Here is a 14,667-nt window from a genome sequence, read left to right on the forward strand (position 1 = left end):
GCACTTAAACTGACATTCTTAAGCCCAAGTCGCGGTCAAGGTCATGTAATGAGTCAGTGGAATCATGAGACTAAGAAGAAGAACCAAAGTGTCAGGCTCCATCCGGCCAAAAGCTTCCAAATCCCGCAGGAGACTTTACTGCCCACGGCCTTTGCTCTGTCAGCTGCCTCCAGGATGGGCTAGATCTCAGGCCGGGCGAACTGAGGAGCAGAGAGGGTCACCCGCAACATTCCAGGACCAGCAGGCGGTGGGCAGTGCGCTCACTCAAGCTCTCCCGTGCTGCCTCACCTCTGTCCTGGGGTAGCCGAGCAGGTGCCCGAGGATGGTGTGCCAGCACAGCGTGCTGTCCCTGAGTTCTCTGCAGGGGAGACCTCAACCGTGGGGACGTGGCTGCCCTGTTTCTGGAAGGGTCACAAGCATAACCACTCTTCAAAGCTCAGAGTGAAATATGCATTTGTGGATTGGCTCCAAAGCACCCCACAGCCTAAACCAGTTCAGTGAAAGAGGACGAGTCGAGAAGACACCCTATTCTAATCAACTCTGTCCCTCTTTCAGAGGCTTGTGATATCTGCTGACGAGACATGGGTGCTTTCCTAATGGTATGTCCCCGAGAACGGTGGAACGAAAGCCCTGGTGTGCCTGCAGGACTTCCGGTTTTCATATTCGCTCTCTGCTGAAGAGGTCCCATGCTGTCACCTGGTGGAAAAAACAAGAAACTGCCTTATATGCCCCAGGGAATGACAAAAGCGTTCCTGTTCCATAAAGTTTCTCTTTACTACAGATGCTGGGGGACAACTGTGACCCCCCCCATCTTGGGCTTCACTTGCTGTGCTGTCCACCGCAGGCAGGACACTTTACTAAACAACAATCAATGTCTCATGGAATAAATGGTCACAGAGACAGTTAATTACCACAGTCGCCCCCAAGCCCTCTAAAAGCAAAGTGGAGAAGGCAGAGAGGTGTCAGAGGATCAGAACAATGGAGAAGAGGAGAAGGGAGTGGTGAGGAAGGAATAGAGGAATTCACAAAGGGGTAAGGATGAAGCCAAGAAGAAAAGTACAGATAGGACTTCTCTTGCAGTCCAGTGGTTAAGAATCCACCTCCCAATGCAGCGTACGCGGGTTCGACCCCTGGTCAGGGAACTAAGATCTCATATGCTGCAGGGCAACTAAGCCCGCACACCGCAACTACTGAGCCCGCACAACACAACTAGAGAGCCCATGTGCCGCAACTACCGTGGGACAACTAAGCCTGCACACCGCTACTACTGAGCCTGTGTGCTCTGGAGCCCACGCACCACAGCTAGAGAGAAACCCATGCGCCGCAACAAAGACCTGACGCAGCCAAATAAACTAATTAATAAAAAAAAGAAAAGTACAGATAAAACTTATCAACTGGAAAACGTTACCCTTGGGATTTTTGAACATTTTCAGTCAGTCAGTAAAATGAACCCAGAACTACTGAAGTGTAAAAAGATGAAAAAGTTAAAATGTCTCATTTCAATATATTAAAATAAGAGAAAGACCTATTCATTAAGTTACAGAAATAATAAAACCAACTTTTTATATAACATGCATAGAAGAAGGAAAAAAAAAAAAGGCAAGAACATGCCCGAACGATAAGTTCCCAGAAGGTGGTTTTTACTTTCTGTTTGTGGCAGTGTGCTTTATCAAGATTCGAATTTATGGTTTATTTTTTGCAGCTTTCCTTTACCCCACACTCCAAGAAGGCAGAACGGCTCTCTGGGATCCGTGACTCAGAAAGCCAGGCTAAAAGCAAAAGATTTCTGCAGACCACGTTCCAGCTTAAACTCACTGAAAAGAATCTATCCCAGGAGTTCCCTGGTGGCACAGTGGTTAAGAATCCGCCTGCCAATGCAGGGGACATGGGTTCGAGCCCTGGTCCGGGAAGATCCCACATGCCGTGGAGCAACTATGCTCGTGCGCCACAACTACTGAGCCTGTGCTCTAGGGCCCATGAGCCACAACTACTGAAGGCGCAGCGCCTAGAGCCTGTGCTCCGCAATAAGAGAAGCCACAGCAATAGAGCCTGCACACCGCAACGAAGAGTAGCCCCGGCTCGCCGCAACTAGAGAAAGCCTGCGTGCAGCAATGAAGACCCAATGCAGCCAAAAATAAATAATAAATAAATTTTTAAAAAAAGTAAAAAAGAATCTATCCCAGAGGGCATTCCAGAGGGAGAAGGGAATCCAGGGCCTTTGAAGGAAGAGAGAGAGAGAGAAAAAAAAAGCTATTTCCTGGGACTAGAAAGAGAGTTGGCACATTCTGCAAGTGGGGCCTTATGGCCACCTGGGAAGCTGGGGGGCACCTTGGGAGCCTGGAATCTGAGTACCGGGGCTCCCAGCCTGGTATGACCCTCACACACCAGGCTTCTCACAGCAAGAGCACTTCACGGACCCAGACAGCAGGAATCCCGACAGCAACTACTGTGGACCCCAAACCGGAGATACCCCAGCGAGTACTGTGCTCTCAATAAGAACGCTGGGATCGTGCCTGACACTGGTATGAAGCCTTGAAGTCAGGTTAATTCAATTTAAAGAAAATCATGTGATATTAACTGTATAGCAAAGGTGAAGGAGATTTGTACCTACTATCTATTTTCCAAAATTTCCAAAATGAACCTACATTACTTTTACAATCAGAAAACAGGTCAGCAACAAAATTTTATTTAACAAGAACAAGTGAATAATCTGGCTTAAAGAACATTACTACCAGCACTGGGTGTGGGATTTCATGGATCCAGAGGCAGACGGGCCCTTTGAGAGAGCGTGCCTCCTCGACCAGCTGTGGCCCGAAATCCCCGCGTGGCCCACGGCAGCCTGTCGTCACGGACATTATTCAAATAAGCCCAGAAATGCAAAACATTTTCTCTGTGGTTCCTTTTCAGACTCAGGAGGCATGGTTCGAAAATCAAGAAGATGCAAGAGGGTTATAACGGCACAGCCATTTAAAAGTCAGAGCGCCAGAGGTTCTTTCTGGCAAGGGTCTCTTTTTGAATGAACACTGACACAACCATTTTGAAAGCGTGTTAAATCAGCAGGAAGGATGCTTTACACATAGCCATTCCCAAGCCATAACAGCCCCTATTCTCACAGTGAAGTGTCATCTGGTCCTTCCAAGACAACATTTTCTCCTCCTGACTCAGTTCTGAGAAGGTGAAGACCACACTCACGAGTGGTGATAAGCAGTCACCTCCAGGCCTTACACAACTGCTCTCAGTAATGCTCCCCACCTGCCTCACCGGCAAACAACCCGGGGCTGCTCTTACAAAGCCCCCAGGGCTCTCCCTTGAGCACCGGCCTTCCTGCTCCGCCCTCAGCAGTGCCCAGGCATGTGGCTTTAGGGAACGCTGTCCAGCACCAAAAGGAACTTGCCTTTTCCATCTGTTGCTGATGCTTCTTGTAGATGTCTGATTGACCTAAAAATAAACATTTGGAGAACAAAAAAGTTAGCTAACAAATTTGCATTCCTCTCTATTTTCAGCACTAGTAACTTGAGGCCTTGAATTTCTCGATTATAAACTTCAAAGGCTGGACTAGATGATTTTAGAGCACTCTCCCTAGACAACATGATTGTTGATAATCAACCCTTCAGCACGTATGGTGCCCAAGCCTGAGGGTTAAAGATGCCCTCTGCTGGCTCAAAAAAGCCTGGCAGAGACCTGGGTGTGAGGGGAAAGATCAAAACACAATAACACTCCTCATCTTCTTCTACCTAATCTCTCAGTCCCACAGCTACACCCCCGCCGCAACACAGCTAGGACAACGGAGCCTCAGTGAGTTCACCTGCTACCTGGAGAGAATGGACCCCATAAGAAGGTCACAGGCCGACTTCTGAAGTCTAGGTCTAGGAGCTGCGAGCACAAGGCTTCATGCAAACTCGATACTTCATCGACCTGAGATTTCTAACTTTGCTGAAAAAATGCCAACCTCCAGGGAATCTTTTCTGGCTGTGAGGTGCTGGTAACTAATTACCAGTCAGACAGGGGAACGTGAACGTTCTTAAAGAAGCTGTAGACCAGCGTTCTAGGCAGAGTTCACAGGCACCGAGGGAAGGACTGTGTGGCAGGAAGGGCACAGCACAAGCAGACATGGCACAGGGGGAGGAGGGTTGGGGTCTCACAGACCCAGGCTGCAGTCCCGGCACAGCTGCCCACTCTCTACTCAACTGTAAGTCAGTCATTTCTCCTAAAACCTCTGCAGTTTGCCCACCTGTGAGAAATGAATGGCGCAACATGTGAAATTAAGTGGCACAAAGCTGACACTGAACCAAAGCTGGCTGAATCTGAATGTTTAAAAAAAACTTTGATACTGTTTCTTAAATTACCTCTCTAGTACTTGAGTTTTTCATTTTACAGCAATTTTCAGAGTGTTTACCTTGAAGAATCTTGCCATCTGGCATCTGCTTCTTAGTGCTGTAATTAACAAAGGGCAGGAGATGGCCCCTTGTAGCTCCAGAGTGCATCTGGGGCTTCCCCAATCCCCCAGGTCCTTCCTATGTTACTGTGCAAATGTGGCCGTGGGGACTGAGGCTCTATTCCCTAATAAGATGCTCTTTCTACCTGAAGACAATGCTGGCCATCCTGTTACAGAAGCCTGGGCAGGATGCGGGGAGGTTGTGGAGATTAAGAAACTCACTCGTGCTCTCTCGCCTATGCTGGCAGCTGTCTGCTCAATCTACTGAACTGATGCATGTACACATGCGATGCATGACAGAGTTAGAGTTAAGAGTGAATCTAAATAACTGGCCCGAACGAGGATTACACTCCAGTGGCACCATGTTCTAAATAATCAGAATAACTGAATGACCTGATCGACCCCAGGAGTCTAAAAATATTAATTCACTGCATGGGGCACTGCAGAGTGGAACACCTCACTTCTAATAAAAGGCAGGTAAATCTGTATTTTTACTTTCTTCTAAAAGAACTGATTGCTTTCAAGTGGCCACAGAACTAGGTCATTATGAAGGCGAGTGTTTGACTTTTGTTAGCCCTTCTTCCTCTGAGTGCTTCCTATTGAAGCAAGAATTTCCTTCACTTTGATGAGATCTCAGGAGGACATTCTTTCTCATCAACCACTGACTTGGCACTAACGTGTCTTCACACACAACCAAAGCACGACACACACACGCATCTAAAGGCTGCCACTTCCAGGAGTGAAGCAAACCATCCTGAAGGTGCCTGTCATGTTTATGAGCTGAGAACTATCACTGGTTTTATGTTAGTAAACTTCCGCACTTTCTACCCAATCCGGCAAGATGAGGTTGTGTATGGGCTTTCTTCAACTCCCTTCCCTTTAAATTCATTCTGCTATTTTACGTTGCTACTAAGTTCTCATCTCAAGAATCTTCTCTAACGTCTGAACTGCTAAAAGCCTGTGCCAGATGAGCGCTATCACAATCTACCCGGGAACCTGAAAGAGACACAAATTCCAAGGTCCTGCCCCTGGAGACTAATTCAGGTGAGTCTGGGGCCCAGGAAGTTGTCATTTTTAAACAGATGCCCCGTGTGATTCTGACCAGTTTGGGAACGGCGGGTTCAGCCATCGGGCTGGACAGACAAGCCCACGGTGCACACGTGGCCTCCCTCCCCGCAGGCACTCACCATACCACCGGGAAGAGGATGGCTCCACAGCACAGCAGGTCCACCAGAAACAGAGAATCCTTCCACAAGCCATACTCAGTCGTCCCCTCCTCGGTGGACTCTATAATGATATAGGCCACGTTTGCCAGGACCTGCAGGACACAGGAGTTGCTGAGGCCCCAAAGCATGGACAGATCTTTACAAGAGCAGCCCCGATGCGGGGGGGGGGGGGGGGGGGGGCACCGGGAGCTAGAGGCCCCAACCTGGGACCACAGCACAGTTTCCAGGTCCATGTGCTCTTGCAGAACACTGCTTCCCTCCAATCAAGAAGTAGTCTCTGTGCCTCCTCGAGCTTGCGACTGCTCTGACCAATAGAGGGTGGCCGTGACTGACACATGTCACTTCCAAGGCAGGTCACACAAAGGACACTGCCCCTGCCTGGCTCTCACACACCTTTGGAGCCCCGGTCTTATAAGAAGTCTGGCTACCCTGAAGCGGCCCTGCCGGAGAACCCAGGCAGAGAGAGAGAAGATGCCCGAGGAGTCCCCACAGTGGACGCAGCTTGGTTCTCCACACTGAGGTGCGTCTGCGTCCACGGCCTGCTTCAATCTCCAAAGTGAAGGACGTACCTTGTACATTCAGTCCTGTTATTAAGCTCTTAGCATGTTATGAAAAGTCCCTCAGCTGGCTAAACAGAGAGAGCAATATTTTACAAACTGTGACACTACTGAGCATAAGGGAGACATAATTTATGAGATATTCTTTCGAAGATTATCACTAGGTATGAAAGCAGAGATCAGAATCCCACCTCTGTACTCCACGCGAAGTCCATGGTCCCAAATACTCTGCTTCACTGCTCTAAAGGGAATTCTCCACACTTCTACAAAAATGTGAAACCTGTCGTGCAATGACTTGGGAAGGGTAGTTTCTCTTTCCATCTAGGACTTATCAGTTAAATCATTACTGAAGCCATAAATCACTTAATACAAATGCAAAAATTAGCTTGAAATTTCAGTCTCCCACCGACACCCAGCCTCTGGGTTCCTCCTGCAGCCCAGTCCATCCTAAACATCTGCATTTGTGGCTCTGTCCATGAAGACAAAGTGGGAAACTAACAGCTTAAATGCTTAATCCCATTTTGTCCTTAGTTCACACTCTTGACACCAGACACGAAATGTTCCCAGAGGTGCTGGTGTGGAACCAAGCGCCAATGTTCTCGAAACTCCATTTTTACATCATCACTCCCTACTCAGAAATGCACAGTGGCTCCCCGTGACCAAAAGGAACAGTTTCAACTATTCAAGGCTGATGTCAAGGACTTCCCAGACGAGTCCTTACATTTAAATACTCGTAACTTCCTTACATTTAGTTTTTTAAATGGCCTTCTTTCCTCCGAGTGACCTGCCATGTAACCTTGTGGGGAACAAAAGGGGGGAAGCTGGGAAGATGTGTCCCTTATATCACAGTTTAGGCTATGTGAGGAAGAGTCAAACTGGAAGGGAAGGCAGCGGCTCCTAGAGGGAAGGCGAGGCGGGGCAGGACGGCAGGGGAGGAGCACCCAGGCCCACCGCCTCCGAGCTCTGAGACCTTGGCAGGCTGGAGAACTCAGCCCGGCAGAGAAGTGGCCCCAGTGGCTCAACAGCCAAGACCTGCCCAGTGCCTCAGCACCTCCTGTACACCAGACAGTCGTGTCATGCTTGCCTCCATCATGTGTCTTACCTTAAAACCTAGGCAAGGCTCATCTCCACCACAGAGCTCTTCCAGATCATTCGAACTGGGGTGAATACTCTCTCGTTGGAAACCTACAGCAACTGGTCTGTACCATTCACTTGGCACTAGTGTGTGCCCCTTATTATTGACCGTGAAGATGGTTTTGCCACAAGCATTGTCAAACCGCTAATCACCAGAGTGGAGCAGGCCGACCTGGGTGCCCAGAAAGTTGTCCCTCTCCCACCCTCACCTGCCACACTTACACTGTACTCCAAAATGATTGGCTGACGAGAACAACTTTATCAGATAGAAGCTCCCTGGTCAAGCAGAGCTGAGGAGCTGTGCATCTCTGCTAGGACCTCTCTGTTTATTATGCGTCCCTTACGTCCAGGTTCTATATCCAATAAGACTGTTATACATAAGACAAGGTTCCTCTCCTGAAGGGCTCACAATTTTATAAAGTTGGCCTCAGTCCGGGGCCCCAAACATATAAAGCATTTAATAAATGTTTGCCCCAATGTCTCATATTCTACCGTGTGGAAACTCACTGATGTCATTCAGTTTTAAAATAATTTGTTGGGAATTCCCTGGCGGTCCAGTGGTTAGGACTTTGCGCTTTCACTGCCATGGGTGGGGAACTAAGATCCTGCAAGCCATGTGGCATGCCGGGGGGGAAAAAATTTGTTGGTCAAGTCACCGTGTACCCAAGCTTCTTTGCTAACAGGACCATCTTGTTACAAGGCAAACAGATTCCCTAATTTCTCAGCAGCTCCCTATTCACATGCTGGCTTAAAGACGGTAGATGGTGGAGCAACCCCCAGTGCAATGACCTGAGGTCCAGGTCTGTCAGAATTCAGAAAGAGAGGCCCAGTCTCCAACCCCAGAGGCAGAAGCGGGGGTTTCCAGAAGTGACTCTCTCTTCCCAGGCAGGCCTGGAGCTGAGCCCAGCTAAGTGTCAAGAGAGAACGAGGACAAGCAGGACTAGGGTTCCTTTACCTGAAGCGGGATGACAATCATGAAGATCTTTTTGTCTTTATCAGAAAGGATGTGCTTAATGAAAGCCCAGCCGGTGCCAATGAGTGCGATGGTGATGAACAACAGGGCCCCTTTCAAGCTGCAAGGGAAAAAAATGAACAGACACCAACGGGTCTCCTTAGCGTCTCACTCTGAGAGTTAGAGCGTACAGCTCGTTCTATGATTTCACGCACCGCCGGCAAAAGACAGGTGGCCAGACTCAGGCAATTCACCGTAAGTGAGGAGCGCTTTCAGGCACACGCTAGCTAGCTATGCGCTCCACTATCTGATCGGCAGGAGCACGTCGACAGCCCCGAGCTCTCAGGTCGGGACAGCCACCGCGTGCCACACGCCTCAGGCCTGGCAGGAATCCGGCAGGCTGCCCTGGGAGGGCAGGGCCAGTCAGCGTGGGGCAGGTCTCGTCCTACCACGGCTGCCCCATCTTGTCTGGCAAGCCCCCTGGCAGGATGGGTGCTTCCTGGTCACTCTGCATACTTACAGGTGAGTGATGTAGTACACCACAGCCCACCCTTCGATCGGGAAGCCCTGGGAGGAGATATAGTGGTAGTCGATCTGCAATCAAACAAGTGCATTTCAGGAAGATCATCTACGACAAGCCTTACACACAGCAGAACAGGAAATGCCACCAGCGCCCTCATGACGGGGGACACCCGCTCCCAATCCGTAATACTGAGCTTGCTGATGCACAGTGAAGCCTGTAAGCGCACTACAAATGTCAGGAAACCTGCGTCCTGACAAGGAACTTGACGCAAGGGTTCCACGTCACTAACACCTAGTCCGGGTCCCTCTCTTTCTGGCCGCGCCATGCGGCATGTGGGATCTCAGTCCCCGACCAGGGATCGAACCTGCACCCCCAGCACTTGAAGCTCAGAGTCTTAAGCACTGGGCCACCAGGGAAGTCCCAGGGCCCCTCTCTTGAGGCAGGTGATTCACTCTGGCAAATGGATGCCTATTCTTTTCTTTAAAATCTCCAAGGGAGTTCCCTGGTGGTTAGGATTCCAGGTTTTCGCTGCCGTAGCCCAGGTAAAATAAAGTAAAATAAAATAAAATGACGTATAAAACCACCAAAAAACAAATTAAAAAAAAGACCTCCAAATGCCACAGGTCTTTTCAATGCCCCAGTCAAGAGCTTTACCTTTCATAGCCTTGCTGCTTACATAATAAATCAGTCAGTAAAGTCAGTAAAAAAATCTACGTGGGATCACCTAGCTTCAACTATGTTATCTTCGGAAAAAAATCTGTAAATTTAGAGCTACCTGAAATCACCAGTACATTTTAACTAAAGTGACCAGTTTCAGTAGTGGCCCAAATGCTTCCAGGCAGGACTCCCAAAGCTGACATCAGTTTCTTTATACATCTTTCATTCTCCCACACGTGGCTGTCTAGATATGAAAGTGACTTGAGAATCTTATCATTCGTTATCTACATGGTTCCAGAAAGAATCTTTTACCTTACACCCAAATGGGAAATTATCCAAATAATTGTCATTTCTTGAGATTGTAACTGGCTATATTATTACTTTTTCTGTGACAATATTTTTAAGTGCAGTAGGATCTTGTGCACATGTCTGGAGACTGTCACCCTCACGCATAACCCATGGATACCTCGTAGGCCTACAAATCAGGGAAGCTGTGATCTGACTCCCATGGGCAGGCTCATTTCAATCTGCATCAGTACTAAATATTCAAAGCTTAAGCTCAATTCTTATGCCTCAATCTTTAGAGCATCAGTTTTCTCTCAAAAAAGTATCCTAACACTGAACTTCATATCAAACGGGAACCGGAGGGAATATTTGGAAAAATAAAGGAAGTCATGGAAACAATTCAGCAGGTGGCACACTAATCTCAAGAAATGACTGGGAAAAAAAAAAACAAAAAAAACCACCACCAAGTGTTCTGAGAAAACTGAGTCTGAAGGTAACGTCTGAAGATCTCAAGTCTAGTATCAGGGAGATTGTGATGATTTATCTCCGTGACTAGTCCCTCCCAGACCAAAGGAGGCTTCATGACAAAGGTATTCTTTCATCTCTTATTTGATGTGTCCTATCTTCTACTTTATTTTTCCAGACAGTATAGGCATTGTACATCATTTCGTAAATGACCCCAAAATACTAATACGTACTGCGTGGAACACCAAGGAAAGAGACTTGGTGAAAGGAAGGGCGGCCATCAACCAGTGAATTTTAAATACATCATTCCTATGTAAAAACAGAGAGAAAAGAATTAAAGGAATATTTCATACTCCCAAAGAACAGGTGAAGCTCCAGGCAATATATACTTATAAGGAGGCAGTAAATACAATCTAAGCAAACCACAAACACGAAGCTTTTTAAACAAGTGGTTGCTGCCAGCAGAAAAGGCCTGGAATGGAGCCCAAGTCACCTCTACTATATAATTCAATGCTGTGAATGGAGCCGGGTTATGCACAGTGGGTTTCCAGGCCTGATAAGATGGAAATCTAAACAGGCTGCCAGCTTCTTCTCCAGAAACCACCTTGGAAAGCCCGCAGAGGCAAGAATGAGGCAGACGGATCTATGAAAATGGCGTGAAATCCCCAAGAAGGCAGAGGTGATTAGGTACAGCTACAGGGGAAATCTGTAGCCAGGAGAGGAGGATTTGGAGCCAGGCAGCAGGGCTGGTCAAAGAGAAAGCGCTGGGGTTGTGCCCCCTCTTCCCCCTCACAGCTGGAACCTGCCAAACATACCAGGACAGTGGCGCAAAGCACCCACTGCCCCACCTCCCCCTACGGGCACGAGTCCACCTTCAGTCTGCCAGGCATTCAACTCCTCTCTACCCCTTCTCGCCTCATCCTAGGAATTAACCTAATAAGACAAACAAAACCATGATGGAGAAAAATCTTGAACTCTATTAAAGAAAGCAAACAAAGACTTGAGTAAGAGCTACAGTGGGGACTCCCACTCTCGGATATCAAGACATTCTGCAAAGCCACAGCAGTAAAAACTGGGAAATGGGTGTCGCATCAGACAAGTAAACCAACATAATAGACCAGAAGGCTTATAAATAGATTCGTGTGTGTACAGAAGCTTGATGGTTAAGGTGATACCAAGTCAGTGGGAAAAGAACAGCCTGCTTAATGACTGACATTGGGAAAAAATCAGCTCAAACCTATATAAGAAATAAGGAAAGCTGGATCTCTGCTTCACACTTACTTACAACCCAGGTGGAGTCTGCTGCTAAGCATAAAATACACATTTTGTAACCTTGGAGTAGGAACGGGCCTCTTAAGATCCAAGGAGCACTGCCCCAAAGACTAAAATTAGAGCTGTGACTCCATTAGTATGAAAGATTTTTACTCAACAATTCAACTGGGAGAAGAAAGTTGCAACGTCTAAGACATGCAAGGGATTGAGATCCGAATGTGTGAGGAACTTATGCAAAGCAACAAGAAAAACACAGAAAATCCCACAGAAAAATATGCAAGTACAGGCAGTCACAGAGGGAAAACCCAGAAGGTTAACATGTCTCTGCTAAGATAATTCATATCACTGATATTCAGAGAAATGCAGAAGAAAATGAGGTACCAGTTTATACCCGTCACCCTGGCAAAACATAAGGTGTCAGTGTTGGCACACGTGTCGTAGGAGCGTAAGCCGGCACAGGCACGCATCCTGGCGGGCGACCGGTGGCACTTAGCGAAATTAAAGGAGAGCTCCCCGACACCCAGGGCACCTCCTTCCGAGAATGTACTTCAGAGGCTGCAGACCACTCCGGGGACAGGAAGGAAGGGTGGATCATGACAGTATGGGGAAGCAGGGAAATGAAGACAACCTAGGGGTCCACCATTAAGGGGGTGGGTGAGTGGAATGGGGACGCTCACTGTGGATGACATGGAGTAGCTGGACAGTAATGAACTGGATGTGCACGCAGCCATGTGACTAGATCTTAAAGAGGATATTCTGAGTGAAAAATGTACAAAAACAATACCTACAGATGGAACAGTTTATATAAATTAAAAATACATGCAGGGCTTCCCTGGTGGCACAGTGGTTAAGAATCCGCCTGCCAATGCAGGGGACGCGAGTTCGAGCCCTGGTCCAGGAAGATCCCACATGCCACGGAGCAACTAAGCCCGTGTGCCACAACTACTGAGCCTGCGCTCTAGAGCCTGCGCGCCATAACTACTGAAGCCCGTGCACCACAACTACTGAAGCCCGCGCGCCTAGAGCCTATGCTCTGCAACGAGAGAAGCTACCGCAATGAGAAGCCCGCGCACTGCAACAAAGAGTAGCCCCTGCTCGGTGCAACTAGAGAAAGCCCATGTGCTGCAACGAAGACCCAACACAGCCAAAAATAATAAATAAATTAAATAAATAAATTTATATAAAAAAATACATGCAATACCAATAAACATTATTTGTTTACAAGAATACACAAATATCCCCAAAACACATACTAAACGCATCTGAGTGGCTGGCCGTGCGGGGAAGGAACAGGAGAGGGGACAGGAAATAAAACAGGAGAGGGCCTTGCACAGAACGATAAGGAGGGCGTGTCGTGAGCTGACACACACCCAGTTTCCGGACTGGTTTCCTCCCTGGTACTTTCCTGCTCCAGTGCCTACCTACTTGAAGGTCGAAAGGGAAGTCAAGGCCAGAGTAGTCTGTCCCTCCTGAATAGTAATGAGATTTACCCAGAGAGCAGAACCGTCAAGGGCTGTGCTCACCACACACCCTGGCCACCAAGACTCGCCGTCCAAGTTACAGCATTGATGGCTGGGCCGTTATGTGAATGAAGGAAAGATCTCGGGAGCCACATCGACCTGGCTCACATGCGGGTTCCACCCTGACGACCTTCATCTCTCTAGGCCTCAGAAACCTCTGCTGAAAATGGGCCAACAATGGCCTCAAGGAGCCATGACATCCAGTGCCTGGCTGGGCAGAGAGCAGGTACCAAACCGATCAGCTGCCCGCGTTCCCGTCCCACTTCCCCGTGCTCTGGGGCCCACAACAGAACCGCAAAGGCACAGCAAGCCACTCTGGGTCCCAGGGCCAGCTCTGTCGGGGGATGCTAGCCATGTCTCTCACTTCCCCGCTCAAGGCCTCAATAAGACAAGGCAAAAAATCTCTCAGTTCCCTCCAGCACTAAGGGGCTACAAGTCTCTGAAATGCGCTGGCAGCCCTGGAGTCACATCTGTGACGTGACTCACATGGCTGGCTGTGAGACTCCTGGAAAAACACGGGGATGGGGGCTTCCCTGGTGGCACAGCGGTTAGGAGTCCGCCTGCTGACGCAGAGGACACAGGTTCGTGCCCCAGTCTGGGAGGATCCCACGTGCCGCGGAGCGGCTGGGCCCGTGGGCCATGACCGCTGGGCCTGCGCGTCCGAAGCCTGTGCTCCGCAAAGGAAGAGGCCATGGCAGTGGCAGGCCTGCGTACCGCAAAAAGAAAAAAAAAAAACACGGGGATGGGGCAGAGGTCTGAAATGATACGTTTCTGTATATAAGCTATACTTCAACAAGAAGTTTAAAATACGTTGTACAAAGTAGGTCAGCCTCGTTTAATCATAGGTTTTAAACTGCTGCCACGATTTTATATAAGTGAACCAACGACAATGACTGTTGCATCGCTAACTAAAAGGAAATTAAAATACCACTGAACATCTGGCTAAACTATTTTGTATGTCCCTCATCTTTGCATAGCACCCTGATCTGCAAAACACTCTTGTACACATCATTTCAGGGGGAATCACATAAGAAAACTAAGGATCTAAGACTTTGAGGGGAAGGCAGGGCAGTTATGACTGTCCCGGTTCTGTAGCCGAGGAGAAAGAGGCTTAGAGTGAAGGAAGGCACACAGGCAGTAAGAGTCACAGCATTTACACCTGAAATCAGGTCTCCGACTCCTAGTTCTTACTTTTCTAATATCAGCAAAAGCAAAACTTTCTGAAAAAAAAAAAACAAACCAGGGCTTCCCTGGTGGCGCAGTGGTTGAGAGTCTGCCTGCCGATGCAGGGGACGCGGGTTCATGCCCTGGTCCGGGAAGATCCCACATGCCGCGGAGTGGCTGGGCCCGTGAGCCATGGCTGCTGAGCCTGCGCCTCCGGAGCCTGTGCTCCGCAATGGGAGAGGCCACAACAGCGAGAGGCCCGCGTACCACAAAAACAAACAAACAAACAAACAAACAAAAAACAAACCAAACGCCGCCCCCCAACCACCTTTTATGGCCTGAATTTGTAGGATTCTTTTTTTCTTATTAATGGCTGCCTGATCTCCAGTCCAAACATGATTATGTAGGGTTCTTCACAAGTAAACAAGACACAGTTCCATCCAGCGGATGTAAAAGATTTGTAACAGACAGGAACCA

The 14,667-nt window shown here is 48.5% G+C and overlaps 1 protein-coding gene across 1 annotated transcript in view; it reads right to left on the reverse strand.

The window, feature by feature from the left end:
- The window catches only part of GPR107 (G protein-coupled receptor 107), a 70,571-nt gene that overhangs the window by 27,495 nt on the left and 28,409 nt on the right, over nt 1-14,667 (reverse strand). The window contains exons 10-14 of the mRNA XM_082843429.1: nt 10,468-10,543; nt 8,825-8,898; nt 8,308-8,425; nt 5,623-5,753; nt 3,395-3,438 (exon numbers count right to left, since the gene is read on the reverse strand). Of these exons, the coding sequence (XP_082699555.1) occupies nt 3,395-3,438; nt 5,623-5,753; nt 8,308-8,425; nt 8,825-8,898; nt 10,468-10,543 (443 nt within the window). The remainder of the gene's footprint in view (nt 1-3,394; nt 3,439-5,622; nt 5,754-8,307; nt 8,426-8,824; nt 8,899-10,467; nt 10,544-14,667) is intronic.

The sequence above is a fragment of the Leucopleurus acutus genome (assembly GCF_964270905.1).
Source record: "Leucopleurus acutus genome assembly, chromosome: 7".
In the NCBI taxonomy this organism is placed as follows: domain Eukaryota; kingdom Metazoa; phylum Chordata; class Mammalia; order Artiodactyla; family Delphinidae; genus Leucopleurus; species Leucopleurus acutus.